Source organism: Mastigoproctus giganteus, chromosome 5 (genome assembly GCF_048544385.1).
Source record: "Mastigoproctus giganteus isolate SK-2022 chromosome 5, ASM4854438v1, whole genome shotgun sequence".
NCBI classification, from domain to species: domain Eukaryota; kingdom Metazoa; phylum Arthropoda; class Arachnida; order Uropygi; family Thelyphonidae; genus Mastigoproctus; species Mastigoproctus giganteus.
In genome coordinates this window covers 40,879,889-40,895,750 of record NC_143579.1, presented here as the reverse complement: position 1 = coordinate 40,895,750, position 15,862 = coordinate 40,879,889, and the positions used below count along the sequence as shown (strand labels likewise).

Genomic DNA, 15,862 nt, shown 5'->3' with positions numbered 1-15,862 from the left:
TTCTTGTTCCTGGCCATGCAGCTACATCAGGCCACATAAAGCAAAATTTGTTAAAAATAGAATATTTCACAAAACTTTATGGCCACTGTGACAAGTTCTACTGTGACTGAACAAATATTTTACAGTTCTTATTTTTATACCAGAACAAAAAAAAATTGAAAGGATTAGGAAAATTCAATCTCAAAATAAGGATGCCACCCTTACTTGCATGCTGGAATCCCTGGTTCTTCCCCTATTCATGCAGGTTTTCAGAATTTCAGCATTTTTAGGTGATTAGCCAAGATAGTCAATAAAGAGAAAAGTACAGTCCCAGGACAGGTTTTGAAGTTGGTCCCCTTGACACCCACCAGAGGATCCCAGATTTCCAAGGACAGCACCACCCTAAGCTCACAGCATAACTTGTTATGTTGTGGTTTTGCTTTCTGTTTTCAAATATAAAATTGAAGTTTGTTGTTAAAATTAAACAGTTGATGCTCAGTGAAGAGAACCCTGAGACTTGTTATTTATTCATCATACTTATCACCTATATTAAGATGTCCTTTCCCAACATATTTTGAAGAGCAGGTTTAATTTTTTGTATGGGAGAAATTGAATATTATAAAAAAAATAAGCAAAGAAGAATTACATTAAATGTTTTTATGCCTTTAAATGTTTTATACTCTTTATACTTTAGAATATTTTCATTTCTGACAGATTTTCATGCATAAGTCGGCGATGCAGTATCATGCTCGTGAGGCTCATCGTGGAGAAATCAAGCCTCATCAGTGCCAGCAGTGTCTCAAGTCTTTCTCATCTACCCACCAATTGACTCAACACATCCGTATCCATACTGGAGAAAAGCCATATAAATGCTCCTATTGCGATCGCCGTTTTAAACAACTTTCTCATGTTCAGCAACATACCCGTCTTCATACAGGTAAAATTCATTTTTTTTTTTTTTTTACTATCGTTATAGATTTCTTATTTATGACTTTAAGAACACAATATATATATCAACAGGAATTTTAATTATATAGTACTTATTCTTCAAGTGCAACTGCACATATTAATCTGTCCCATTTGTTATCTGTGAGCTAAATTTTAACTTAGAGATAACAAATAATGGTTATGGAGAACACTTTCATTAGTTTGAAGTTTCAAACAAATATAATGTTTTAATGTTTGACATATCAGTATTCACTTAGTTAAGTATAAAAATAATAGGAAATCAAAGCATTGTAGCATGTACAAGATCAGTAATTGGATATCAAAACTTGCTAGTACTTTAGTGGTTTATTTTATTTATTTATTTGTTTATTTATTATTTATTTTTTTGCAAGGCTTTTATGGGTCTTGTATTGTCTTTCTACTTCCAGTGTTAGATCTCTTGCTAATAATTCCTTACTGTATATTCCCATTGTAGAAGACAAATATACTGGTGATGATAATAAAACTGTCCCTTTGCTTCTCTGGTACCACACTGCTTTAATGAAAATGCTGCTAATATATACAGAACTTAATGAGCCACTTTTGTATAAAAAACTGTATAATAAGCATATGAATGAAACATAGGCAGATCGTGTAAATGTGCAAAACTTATAACTGCTTTCTAAATATTTATTTTTTGTGCTTAATTTTTTTTTTAAGACGGCCACTAAATAAAGAAAGCAGGGCATTTTAAATATGAAATGAGCAAGATTATTGTATTATATTCATAAGCATTTGAAGTATGTAAATAAGTTGCCTAAGTTAATTAACAGCCTTTTACAAAACCACAGTGGCCAACTTAAACAGTCTTCAGTGTGTCTGTAATTATGTGTACAGGTTGAAAGTTTATAAAAAAGCAAGCTATAAAAGATACAAAAATACATTTTTAAAAAAAATTAGTCAAAACCAAAATTTTATGTCATTAGTGGTAAAGTTGTTGTTAGATGTATATCACTGAGGAGAAAATTCATGTAGTTTATAGGAAGTCAGGTTTTAGAGAAATAAATCAAAAAAGTAGAATGCTATAAGAGGTTTTATAAAAATGTTATTACTAATATGTTTATTTATTTAAATTAGTTTAATGCTCATTTTTATATGAAATAATACAAATATAAAATTAAAAAAATAATAAGTGTGTGTATATATATATAAAACAAATGGCAAAAGTTGCTGTTGTGTTTAAGATGAAGTTTTTAAGGCAGAACTAATTACAGTAATCTTCTGATTTAATGACGACTGCATTTCTGAAAGTAGCTTGTAAATTGAATGTTTGTAATCAGGAATGATTTCATATAATGGGAGGGTGCACCATTGTCTGGCCCCAAGGTTGCTGGATTTTGGAGTTTATATCACATTTATTAATTTTGTTTTAAATTTATTTCTTTTCTGAAATTTCCGTATTATAATAACGATGTACTGTATTGCACAAAATCATCAAGGGGAAAGCATTTTCTCTACTAGGCAGAGCCAATGGAATGACATGCCAGTCTAGGTCCATATCTCTTGGCATCACATGAAAATGTCTATATGCGTACAGTGTTAAATAATACTGAATATATACTTAAATTACTATTATTATTTTTAGCCTTGAGAATTTTCACACCCTTGGCCTCAGAAGTTTATATTATCTTAGGTTAGCAAGAAAATATATTAGCAATGCTAATTTTCGAAACAAAATTGTGTACCGTACCATGCATTTTTATTTTTTTTATTTAATTTTATTTTTTTTGCTGAAACAGTGATCTCACTGTTTTTTGTGTTAAGGCTATGAGGGATCAGAATGTTGTTTCTGTAAATTGCACATGTTCAGTGATTGGTTATTTTGTTTTGCCAGAAATAAAACCTGAGTTCCAGGAGAGGCTGTTCAACTTCACTTGAGACAGACTAACTGAGCACATGGAAACAATTCCTCCTATTTTAATGGGATTTGAATCCAGGCTTTTTCCACATGTAGAAAGGCAGCACTTCACTGTGCTACATGTGAGGGAGAATATGTATGTACAGTGTAAGTTAATAAATGAATGTTGAAAGTATTTAATTTTTGTTCATTTTATTTTCAAACAGTAATCTACTGTGATGGTGGAGTTTATCGTTGCCATGGATTTTAGATTTGTACTGGGTTATTAACTCAGTTTAAAGACTAAGTCCTCCCATCTGAGGCCGAAAAATAAATTTATTGGATGATTGTTTTCTACAGCAGCATGTTCAGGAGGTAACTAGAGGGAGTAATACCCTTCATCTGATTATCAGTAATGATTCTTCATGCATTAGGAATCTGCAGATAAAGGAACCACCAGGTGACAGTGATCACAGTGTGCTGATGTGAGATTTAATCAAAGAGGTAATTACCATCAGGGGTAAAGGAAAGGGTTTTTGCTTTCGTAAAGGTGACTATGGTGGTCTGAAACAGTTTTTAAATTCTATACACTGGGACCAACTGATGATGTTACCAACAGCAAATTCTAAATGGGAAGCATTCAAAGAATTAATCTTCAAAGCTACTAGGCTTTTCATACCAACTAAGAAATATTTTTCAAGATTTAGGCCTAAATGGATGTCAGATAAACTAACGAGACATATGGCAGAGAAGAAAAATGCACGGGACACATATAAATTAACAGGTGACACAGAAGTTTATGGTAGATATAGCTGGTCTGTAATCAAGTCACAAAGGATATTAGGCAGGCAAAGGCAGATTACGAGAAATCTTTGGCAAAGGATGCAAAGAAAAACAGCAAAGATTTCTTTACTTATGTAAACTCTAGAAGGAAGGGTCCACCTGATATCAATGGTTCAGTTATTGATGATCCTGCTCAGGTAGCTAGCAAACTGAATGAGTATTTTACATCTACATTTACACATGAGGAGTTATTCAGTGAGGGGATGCCAGAGGTGTATTAAACTCTAGCAGTGAGCTAAATGATTTGTAATAACTGAGAGCAAAGTGGAGCAAACTCTGTTGAAGATAAACATAAGAAAGGCACCTCGGGCGGATGGGATCTATCCAGTTATATTAAAGGAGGCAGCAAAGAAAGCAAGCAAACCCTTAGCCCTAATTATGAGAGCTTCCTTGGACTCAGGGGAGGTACCCATGGACTGGAGATGTGCAAATGTGACCCCAATTCACAATGGAGGAACAAAGGGCAACACAAGTAATTACAGGCCTGTCAGTTTAACTTCTGTTACAGGGAAATTAATGGAGGCACTCATTAGAGAAGCACTGCAGGGTCATCCAGACAGAACTTCGGTTATAGCTCGGACACAGCATGGTTTTGTTAAGGGGAAGTCTTGTTTTACCAATCTGATTAGATACTATGATGTTATCACAAAGGTACTGGATGCAAAGAATAATTATGATATCATATACTTGGATCTTAGGAAAGCTTTTGATAATGTAGCACATGGAAGACTGCTGTACAAATTGGAGCAGTGTGTCATTGGGGGCAAATTGCTGCTATGGAAGGGATGGTTGAGTGGGAGAAGACAGAGTGTAATCAATGGACACTGCTCTTTGTGGACTAATGTTATTAGTGGAGTCCCCCAGGGGTTGGTGTTGGGTCCATTATTGTTTTCTGTATTTATTAATGATATTGATGAAGGTATATCATGCTTAATGTCCAAGTTTGCAGACGATACGAAAGTTGACAGGGTTGTTAATGACAGTACGCTACTGCAAGAGGATCTAGAAAAGTTGAATCGATGGACTTAGAGGTGGCAACTTAAGTTTAACTTTGATAAATGCAAAGTACTGCATACGGTTAGCAATAACAAAAGAGAAACGTACCAACTGGGCGGTACTACACTGAGGGAAGTGAAAAAGACCTGGGGGTAATTTTGCAGCCAAATATGAAGTTTTCTGAGCAGTGCAGATGGTCTGAAAGAGTAGCTCATGGTGTCTTGTCAATGATATACAGGAATTTTTCTAGCAGAGATAAGGAGGTGATTATCCCCTTGTATAAGGCAATGGTCAGGCCACACCTTGAGTACTGTATACAGGTCTGGAGGCCTCATTTTAGGAAGGATGTAGAGCTGCTGAAACGAGTACAGAGGACAACAAGATTAGTGAATGCAACAAAGGGTTGCTCTTACAAAGAAAGGCTTAAGTTTTGCAATTACAGTGTCTAGAGACTAGGCACCTGCGAGGTGATCTGATTGAGGTGTTTAATGCCTGGAATGGTGTGAGCAAGCTCAGTGCTGATGGTATTCTTCCTCTTGCCCAGATTAATCCACTGAGGGGACATAAATTCAAATTGGGGAAAGAAAATTGTAGAACAGATGTGCAGAAATTTGCCTTTAGCCAGCGGGTGATTGATTTCTGGAACATAATCACATCTGTCATTTTAGAAGTGGACAGCTGAAATAAATTCAAGGCAGAACTAAACAAACATTTGGAGCGAATGGATGGGTAAAAATGGGAAGGTTTTTTTTTGGCTGATGCTGTATAAGCTGCTTTCTTGCATCATATATCTCTGCTAATGCTAATTATTAGAAAATTTCATAGCTACAGATTTTCTGAATTGCAGCACAGAAATTCCACCTCTTTGCAAATCAGTCTAAACTGTACATATTCATCATCTAGCCAATGTCCATTCATAGTTCAATGTCAAAATTGGAAAACTAACTTTACTTCTTTATTTATTCATTTGTCTGTTTTTCATTTATTTCTCTGTGTGAAATCTCTGGGCAAAAGCTTCTTACATGTGTATTTCCTTAGTTTTACGGCATACAAAATTCTAGTCGAATGTTAGTTAGTTTCTACTGACTTCTTAGCTCCAAACCCATGCACACTACTAAAATGACATAGTTTTCAGCATTATTTTGTTTTGGTTACTATTTAAAAAAAAAAAAAAAGAAAGAAAGAAAAAAGGATATGTCAGAACCTGTGGATATTTTATAATATCTTATTAGGAATGTCTACTCCTCTCCTTCTCCTGGTGAGCTGCACTAGTAACTTGTGAAATATCAGTGCATCCAAAGATGATCCAGTTTTGTAAAATGTTTCTTTCTATTGTGATGTGATACAAATGTATTTAAAAACACTCAGTTTTATATTTATTCTCCTCCCCCCAAACACAAAATAGTATTGAAAGAAATTTATAATGCACACAAAATGTTTGTCTGCACCATAAAATACTTCTTGAACCAAAAATGCACAGGCGTTTCGCAAACCATTTTAAAATGAACACTCATTTGCATCTTAAAAAACGGTGAACATAAGGCAATTGTTAAATTCATTGCCTACCTGGTGGGAGATATGTATTCATTTCCAACATTTATGTGTCCTTCTGTGATCACGGGATTAGAGACTAGCAAACATTTGTGAATGGCAAAAGGGTAAAGTACTATGCCTATAGCCCTTACTTTTTCTTTTCTTAACGTAAGTTCTTCAGCAGTACCAATGTCAAGTACCAAAGAGAAAGGAAGGCGTAGCACTTTGAAATATCATCCTGTATATTTTTAGATACAAAGAAAAGGAAAGGTAGTCTACTTGTTGTTTATACCCAAAAAGCAAGAAATTTCAACATTTCTGTAAAGAAGTGGGGTACTATTTCAGTGCAGATATTGAAATAGTTTGAGAAAGTAACACTAATGTGTTATGTTTTTCTCTCTTTTAGTGCCTGGGGATCGTATTGTCCCTTAAATTCCTCCTGTGAGAGTAATAGCTTGGTGTTAGGTTCTTTAGAAATGGCTACTTTTGTTCATAAGTCAACCCAATGTAATTAATATTGGCTTTAAGTACATAACATCACCAAAAAGATGAACCTAATGTACATTAAAAACTCAAAGACACTATTGTGACTGGTTTTGTAACTATTTGGTTCCATAATTAGATAATAGATAGCCCTGAATTAGTGACCTTTTTTCGAGTGGAGAATAATGTATCAGATCTGAATGAGCAGCCAGGCAATGTGTAGAAGAAAATTTCCAGTTGGAACTGTAATTTTCATTATGTATATAATATAACCTCCCTTACCTGGCTGTGTTGACCCAATGTAGTATTTCAGTAAAGGAGTAGATATACTGATTCAGTGGGTATTGAAATAGTGTGAGAAAATAAATGCATTCTGCATTGTTTTTCTGTCTTTACTGTGTGAGGACTGTATTGTCCCTCCTGTGACAGTGACAGAGCTTGGGCTTATACTCTTTAGAAACAACTGTGTTTTTCCTGGAGAAAGCCTAAAGTAATTAATAGTTCTGTCACTATTACAGGAAGAATAATATGGTATCCAGGAAGTAAAGGCAGAAAACCATAATGCTGAGTAGCATTATTTTCTTAAACTAAGAAAAGTCAGCTAGAGTAATTTATGTTCCTGCTCTGGTAAAGATGTATATCCTCTATTCTCATTTTGCAGTGGAAAGTGTAAAATAATTTCTTATGTACTTCCAAGGCAAAAGTGTCACAAGAATTTAATGGTATTTCTGAATCTTTTCTCTAAACAAAGTTAAGAAGTCTAGTGCAGTTTTAGTAATCAAAATAGCAACATTTAATTAACCAGAGCAAATTGCTGTAAACATATTTACTAATATATTTAGTTTTTTTACGTGATTAATTATGTTTTAACACATAACTACATGTTGATATGCATGTGCATCGTGGGTTTTTAATCCACTTGTAGGGAAAACAGCCTAACTTTAAGAACCATTTTCTTTCAATTTCACAGAAGAAAACTGGTAATGAATGTCAGCAACCATCACCAGTGGCTGACTAATTCAACCATAGTGAGAAGAAAACCCAAAAATGTCTCTGCCCCTCTCCAATCCAGATTAACTTAATCCTGTAATTTTTGAATTTGGTTCATAGAAGTGGTCAATGAGGGCAGCAGTGAAGGGGTTAAAAGTTGAATCACTAATTGTTGTTTCACTGTAGCCAAACAAAACAATTCTGCTGCAAATATAAAGTAAGGTGTGTTACAAATAGGACTGGTTTGATGATGGTGCAAATGCATTGAGCCCCTCACTTACAGAAGCTCTGCATTCACTCTCCCAAATAGAATGTAAGGTTGCATTTTTTTAAGTTTGACAAAATTTACTGTTAAAAGTTTTGACTGTAAGAGAATTACACACTCAATGTCACTTCACATTGGATCTCCTGATTTTCAAGTCAGCTCTGACTACAAGAAAGGTGAATTTATAGCACAATCTGTTGTTTAAGTAGGCGAGTACTTCAAAATGCTTACATTTTATAGGACACTAATGCGTTAAAAACCTGTTCCCTATATTCTACACACACACACACACACACACACACACACACACACACACACACACACACACACACACACACACACACACACACACACACACATTTTCCCTATTTTGGCTTCAGATTACTGCAGTCTTTATACTGAATGAGGCAACATGTCATCACCCCAAGTCACAGTTTTCTTTACATCCATTTGCATTTATTCGCATTTATTTGCTTTTTTTTTTTTTTCCATATTTTTTGGCTAGTGTGTGTATATAGTACGAATAAATGTGCAATAAATAAATACTTTATTAAAAAGTTAGTTTTTGTTTTCATGAAGCTCTGAAGAAATGCGTAGTTTTATATATTTAATAAACTTGCATAAGAACAACACTTAGTATACATTAAAATTACCTTCCCTGAGTTTAATTGTTGCACAAACTCTTATTACATTAGTATAATCGAGATTATTATATCTGATGTTCAGTTGAAAGTAGGAACAAGCCTGTCGATCATTCTTGACCAATAGGATTGAAATTTGGAAAAACATCTTTCAGCTATCCAACAATCTTGAGAATCTCTTAGTGTCACTTCAGGCACAGTTAAAATGGTTCTTAATGTAACAAACGTCTTGCAAATTATTTTTGTAGATAAATTTTCATATCGTTATACATGATTTGAGAAGGAACACTGTGTTGGTTAGTATTAAATATACTGTTTCAATCTACCCTGCAAAATTACACTATTCAGAAAGTTTTAACTCTCAGTAAAGTTCCTGGACAGGTACAGTAAAAAACACAAAGTGAAGGAGCTCAGAAATTGTTTTCTTTTTATTCAAAGCAATTATTACGCCGTTCTAAAAGTTTCTGAAAAGAGTCAGCAAAGTCTTAAAAAGAGATGATGTTCAGTTTGGCGATTATATTTTTCTTTATGCCTTCAACATCCTGAAATCTCCTTCTTTTGAAGGCAGTTTTCACCTTGGGGAAAGAGCAAGAAGTCTGCTGGTTCTAGATTGGGAGAGTAGGATGGATGGTTGATTTGTACAATGCCATGTTTCATCAGAAATGTCTTCACAACAAGTCCAGAATGGGCGGGGCATTTCATGCAAGAGGATCGAGCTGCATTTCTCTTGAAATTGTAGCCTCATGCAGGAAATCACGTTAATAGTCTTTGAAGTTCAGTACATAGAATGGAGCATTGAATGTGTTCTCTTCAGGAACACATTCCATGCGAATCACACCGTTTGTCAACACACATGATCAACATTGTCTTGCTCCTGAGCTTCTGTAAACAAAACATTTTGGGTCTTGGTGATAATTTTGAAGTCTACTGGCATGCTCTTACACTTCGTCTCTGGGTCGTATTGAAACACCCAATGCTCACCTCCATTGACAATACAGTTGAAATTAGGATTGTCTTGACAAGTCTTCATACAGACTTGTCAAGACAAGTCTTGAAAAGACACCCTTTGTTGCTTCTGATCATGTGTGAAGCTGTGTGGCACAAATTTTGCTCAGACCTTTCTTTTCCCTATTTCTTCATGAAGAATTTGACGAATCATCTTCTTATTCATATTCAACTTATTAGCCATCATTCCGAAGCTCAGGTGACGGTAGTAGATGGTGCATGTGATGCAAGAAAGCAAGTGTATGAGCTTATGCAGCATCAGCCAAAAAAAAAAAAAAAAAAAATCACACCAATCCCTCCAAATGCCTGTCCAGTTCCTCCTTAAATTTATTCAACCTATCAACTTCCACCCTAAGGGCTCACATCTGGTGAGTATGGGCTTGGCACACCCAGGGTCCTGAGCTGGATATCATCATTCTTCTCTTTCTTGGTGATTCCTTTCTACTTCTATCTTTCTCACTCTCAGGGTAACCCGGAATTTTTTTTTTTGGCTGGTGCAGCATAAGCCTCAGGCTTCCTTGCACCATATGGCTAATAATAATAATAATAATAATAAAGACAGATGGAAGTTTGTTCTAGCAATTAACTATCCGCTGGCTAAAGGCAAATTTCCGCACATCTATTCTATATCTGTCCTTTCTTAATTTGAATTTATGCCCCCTTAGGTTCGTAATCTGAACAAGTGGAAGGATCCCATCAGAATTCAGCGTGCTCAACCCATTCAAGGCCTTACACACCTCAATCAGATCACCGCGCAGGTGCCTAGTCTCCAGCCACTGCAATTTGCAGAACTTAAGCCTCTCTTGATAAGAGGATCCCTTCATTCCCCTCACCAATCTTGTTGCCCTTCTCTGTACACGCTCAAGTAAATCTACATCCTTTCTAAAATGAGGCCTCCAGACCTATACGCAGTACTCAAGGCGTGGCCTGACCATTGCCTTATACAGAGGGACAATCACCTCCTTCTCCCTGCTAGCAAAATTCCTATATATCATTGACAAAACCCCATGACCTGCCCTGGCAGCCTGTCTGCATTGCTCAGAAAACTTCATATCTGACTGCACAATTACTCCCAGGTCTTTTTCATTTTCTGCCACCTTAAGTGTAGTACCACACAGTTGGTACCTCTAGGGTTACTTCTACCCATATGCAGTACTTTGCATTTGTCAAGGTTAAACTTCAGTTGCCACTTCTTAGCCCATCTGCCCAAATTATCTAGATCCTGTTGCAGTAGCACACTGCCATTGCTGTCATTAACACCCCTGCCAACCTTTGTATCATCTGCAAACTTCGACATTAAGCCTGATATACCTTTATCAATATCATTGATAAATATACAAAACAACAGTGGACCCAACACCGAACCCTGTGGGACTCCACTAATAACATTAGTCCACGAAGAGCAGCACCCATTGATTACCACCCTCTGTCTTCTCCCACTTAACCATCCTTTTATCCATTGTAGCAACTACCTTTAATACCATTCTGCTCTAATTTGTACAATAGTCTTCCATGCGCAAAAGCTTTCCTGAAATCCAAATATATGATATCAAAATTATTTTTTGCATCCAGTTCCATTGTAACCACATCATAATAACCAATCAAGTTTGTCATACAAGACTTTCCCTTAACAAACCCATGCTGTGTCTGAATTATTGCTGCAGTCTTGTCTAGATGATCCTGCAATGCATCGTTAGCCAATGACTCCATTATTTTACCCAGAACAGAAGTTAAACTAACTGGTGTCACCCTTCGATTCCCCTTTGTGAATTGGGGATACATTTGCACATCTCCAGTCCGCTTGTGAGCCGGTCTCTTGCCACAATTTGCTGAATTTAGCATTAGCATTAGTAGAGGCATACGATGCAAGAAAGCAAGCTCATGCAGCATCAGCCAAACCCCCCCCCCATTTCATCCCTCCATTCGTTCCAAATGCCTGTCCAGCTCAGCCTTAAATTTATTCAGGCTATTAGCTTCCGCAACAAAAGATGGAAGCCTGTTCCAGCAATCAACCACCCAACCACACATCTATTCTACAACTATCTTTCCTCAATTTGAAACTGTGCCCTCTCAGGTTCTTAGTCTGAGCAAGACGAAGAATCCCATCAGCATTCAGCTTGCTCAGCCCATTCAAAGCCTTATACACCTCAATCAGATCACCTTGCAGGTGCCTACTCTCCAAGCACAGCAATTTGCAGAACTTAAGCCTTTCTTGGTAAGAGCACCCCTTTGTTCCCCTCACCAATCTTGTTGCCCTTCTTTGTACTCGTTCTAGCAACTCTACATCCTTCCTAAAATGAGGCCTCTAGACCTGTACACAGTACTCTAGGTGTGGCCTGACCATTGCCTTGTATAACCTCCCTAACGCTGCTAGCAAAATTCCTATATATCATTGACAAGACTCCATGACCTGCTCTGGCAGCCTGTCTGCACTGCTCAGTGAACTTCATATTTGTCTGCACAATTACCCCAGGTCTTTTTCACTTTCAACTTCCCTGACTGTAGTACCACCCAGTTGGTACGTTTCTCTTCGGTTATTGCTACCCGTATCCAGTACTTTGCGTTTGTCAAGGTTAAACTCCAGTTGCCACTTCTCAGCCCATTTTCCCAACTTATCTAGATCCAGTTGGAGTAGCATACTGTCATTACTGTCGTTAACAACTCTGCCAACCTTTGTATCATCTGCAAACTTGGATATTAAACCTGATATACCTTCATCAGTATCATTGATAAATATGCAAAACAACAATGGGCCCAACACCTAACCCTGGGGAACTCCATTAATAACATTTGTCCACAAAGAGCAGTTTCAATTGATTACCACTATCTGTTGTCTCCTACTCAACCATTCCTTTATCCATTGTAGCAGCTTACCCTTGATACCTTACCTCTCCAATTTGTACAGCAGTCTTCCATGTGCAACAGTATCAAAAGCTTTCCTGAAATCCAAGTATATGATATCAGAATTATTTTTGGCATTCAGTTGCTTTGTGACCGCATCATAGTAACAAATAAGATTGGTCAGACAAGACCTCCCTTTGACAAACCCATGCTGTGTCTTAACTATTACTGCAGTCTTGTCTAGATGATTCTGCAATGCTTCTTTAACCAGTGATTCCATTATTTTCCCCGGAACACAAGTTAAACTAACAGGCCTGTAGTTACTTGTGTCACCTTTTGAACCTCCTTTGTGAATTGGTGATACATTTGCACACCTTCAGTCCATGGGGACCGCCACTGAGTCCAAGGAAGCTCTCATAATTATGGCTAAGGGTTTGCTGCCTCCTTTAATATAACTGGATAGATCCCGTCCACCCCAGGTGCCTTCCTTATGTTTAACTTCAACAATTTCTCCTCCACTTTGCTCTCAGTTATTACAAAATCACTTAGCTCCCTGTTAGCGTTTGATAAACTTCTGGCACTCCCCTCATTGAATAACTCCTCATGTGTGAATGTAAATGCAAAATACTCATTCAGTTTATCAGCTACCTGAGCATGATCATCAATAGTCAACCCATCTGTGTTAAGTACCTGAGCATGATCATCAATAGTTAACCCATCTATGTTAAGTGGTCCAATCTGACTCATCCCTTTCCTTCTAGAGTTTACATAAGTAAAGAACTCCTTGCTGTTTTTCTTTGCATCCTTTGCCAAAGATTTCTCATAATCTGCCTTTGCCCGCCTAACCTCCTTTGTGACTTGATTACAGACTAGTTTATACTTGTTATAGGCTTCTGTGTTGCCTGATACTTTATATGCATCCCATACATTCTTCTTCTCTGCCACTAGCCTCATTAATTCATCTGACATCCATTTAGGCCTAAACCTTGAACAGTATTACTTAGTTGGAATGAAAAGCCTAGTAGCCTCCAAAATTAAGTCCCTGAAGGCTTCCCATTTAGAATTCACTGTTGCTAACATCATCAGTTCATCCCACTGTACAGAATTTAAAAACTGTCTGAGACCTCTGTAGTCACCTTTATGAAAGCAAAAGTCCTTCCCTTTAGCCTTGATGGTAGTTACATCTTTAAATAATTCCCACATCAATACATTGTGATCTCTGTCGCCCAGTGGTTCCTTTATCTGTAGATTCTTAATGCATGAAGAATCATTACTGATAATCAGATCAAGAGTACTACTCCCTCCGGTTGCCTCTCAAACATGTTGCTGTAGAAAACAGTCATCCAATAAATTCACAAAAATCTTGCTGGTGTGCGAGTGACCAAACCACAAGTTCCAGTCAATATCTGGAAAGTTAAAATCTCCCATTATAAGACATTCTGATTTACTGGCCCACTCCATTTCTCTGCACAATTGCTCATTGTACTCATCAGATTCATTAGGCCTATAACACACACCTACTCATTTTTCCTTTGCCAGTGCTTATTTCACACCAAACAGACTCGACATGCATTGTTCACCAACATCAATTGGATGCACTTCCTTAGATTTTATGTTTCTTAACTAACAGCATAACCCCTCCTCCCTTCCTGTCCTGTACACATTATACTTTCCAAATTCCAATTCTGCACTACTTACGTCTGTGTGACATCATGTCTCTGATATTCCAACAATATTTGCCTTTGATGTCTTGACTAGCACCTCAAGCTCATCAAATTTATTAACTATACTCCTAGCATTGGTGTACATGCAAATATACATGTTTGTGCTCCTAGCCACCCTTACACAGCCCACGTATTTACTTGTTCCACTATGACTCCCAGCAGTCCTGGAAATCTCCATTACCTTGCTTTCCAGTCTAGTGCCCATTATAATAGAAGCAGTGCAAGAATCACTTTTGCCTCTGCCTGTGGCCACTGTTGGCCTTTTAGTCTGTGTATCCCCCATGCTAGCAGTTTTCCAACCCACATAACACTCCCTGAATAGCATCAGCAAATATTCTTGCACTCTTTCTATTTAAGCGTATCCCATCCCTTTTATGCAACTCTGTCTTCATTTTGAGAATTTGACAAACAACACTTCTTGGGTAATTGTGAATATCCTCATGTCTGTCTTTGAACTGCTTATACCATACAAACACACTGGTGCAACTTAACGTTTCATTACTATAAACAGTTTTTAACGTTTCATGTGTGTGTGGAGATGGACAAGCAGATTTTCTGAGTTTAAAGCAATATTTGATATTCGTTCGTTGCACCATTGCAAAACCACAATGCAGAACATTAATGCTACTAATAATACTGGTGTTACTTGCAACCTGTCAGCCTACCAAACAATCTCTGTACCACCATCTGTTGGAGGAAGTTTTAGCTACAACATACCACTACCATTTATTTTTGAATTCATTGAACATGACCACCACAGTGCTAGTCTAGGACTTTATTGCCATATCTCAGAGATCGGGGAAGTTTACAATTTGACATTTGACAAGAATATTTTCATTAGTATTTTGCGATTAGTTTTCGCATTTTGAGTTGAACCACTGTAAGTTCAAAATGAGAGTAGTAGTACTGTACTTTGGAAATGACCACTGAGCTTTGTCAGGTTAGTGCTGTTAATTCAGTGAGGGACTGAATTGAAAGGCTGTAGTTCCAATATTATGAATAAGGAAAGAAAATATATATTGGCTGGGTTGTCAATAGACTGGAATCTAAAGGAAATTGGACTATATATATATATAGTAAGCAAAGTGTCCTCTATTAAAGGATGCATAATTATTGACATTAGGTGAACACAGAATAGTGTTGTGAAAATAAAGGTACAAGACTGAAAATAGAATATAGAAAGAAATTATTAGGTAATAGTAAACAATATGAAATTTTGAAAGGCCACAGAATTATTTTTGCTGAAATTTAAGCGGTTTTTTCAGAATTCCGAAGATTTTTGTGTTATTTGATTTAATCTTATTGTATTTATTTAAAATTTGTCTGATTCCACTGCTCTGTATTTCATTTCTTTCCCCTTTCCATTCCATCTATTCATATTTTTTAATTATAGCATTGTTTCATAGCTGCCTTAGTTTTGCTTCATTTTTAATTTTCTACCCATCAGTTATGGCACAAGGCCACAGTTTCATTACAATATAAATACAAAGTATATATCAAAAGTTACAGAACTCTTTCTTTCTTTTCTTTTTTTTTTTTTTTTTTTTTTTTGAATCGATAGCTATTCATGTGTGTTTTTTTTTCTTTATCTACATTAAACAGACTCAGTTTCCCACTCGCACTGCATTTCTGTCACAGCATGTGTAGCTTGCTTTCCTGTTGTCTTTGTACTGGCTTATTTTGGTCAGTATTAGTCTAGTGCTGTATGGAGATGGACACACAAAGAATGAATATTAAA

At 36.6% G+C, this 15,862-nt stretch overlaps 1 protein-coding gene across 1 annotated transcript in view; it reads left to right on the top strand.

The window, feature by feature from the left end:
• The window catches only part of LOC150085323 (uncharacterized), a 736,427-nt gene that overhangs the window by 516,978 nt on the left and 203,587 nt on the right, over positions 1–15,862 (top strand). Inside the window, exon 5 of the mRNA XM_090374526.1 lies at positions 694–916. Within this exon, the coding sequence (XP_090230652.1) occupies positions 694–916 (223 nt within the window). The remainder of the gene's footprint in view (positions 1–693; positions 917–15,862) is intronic.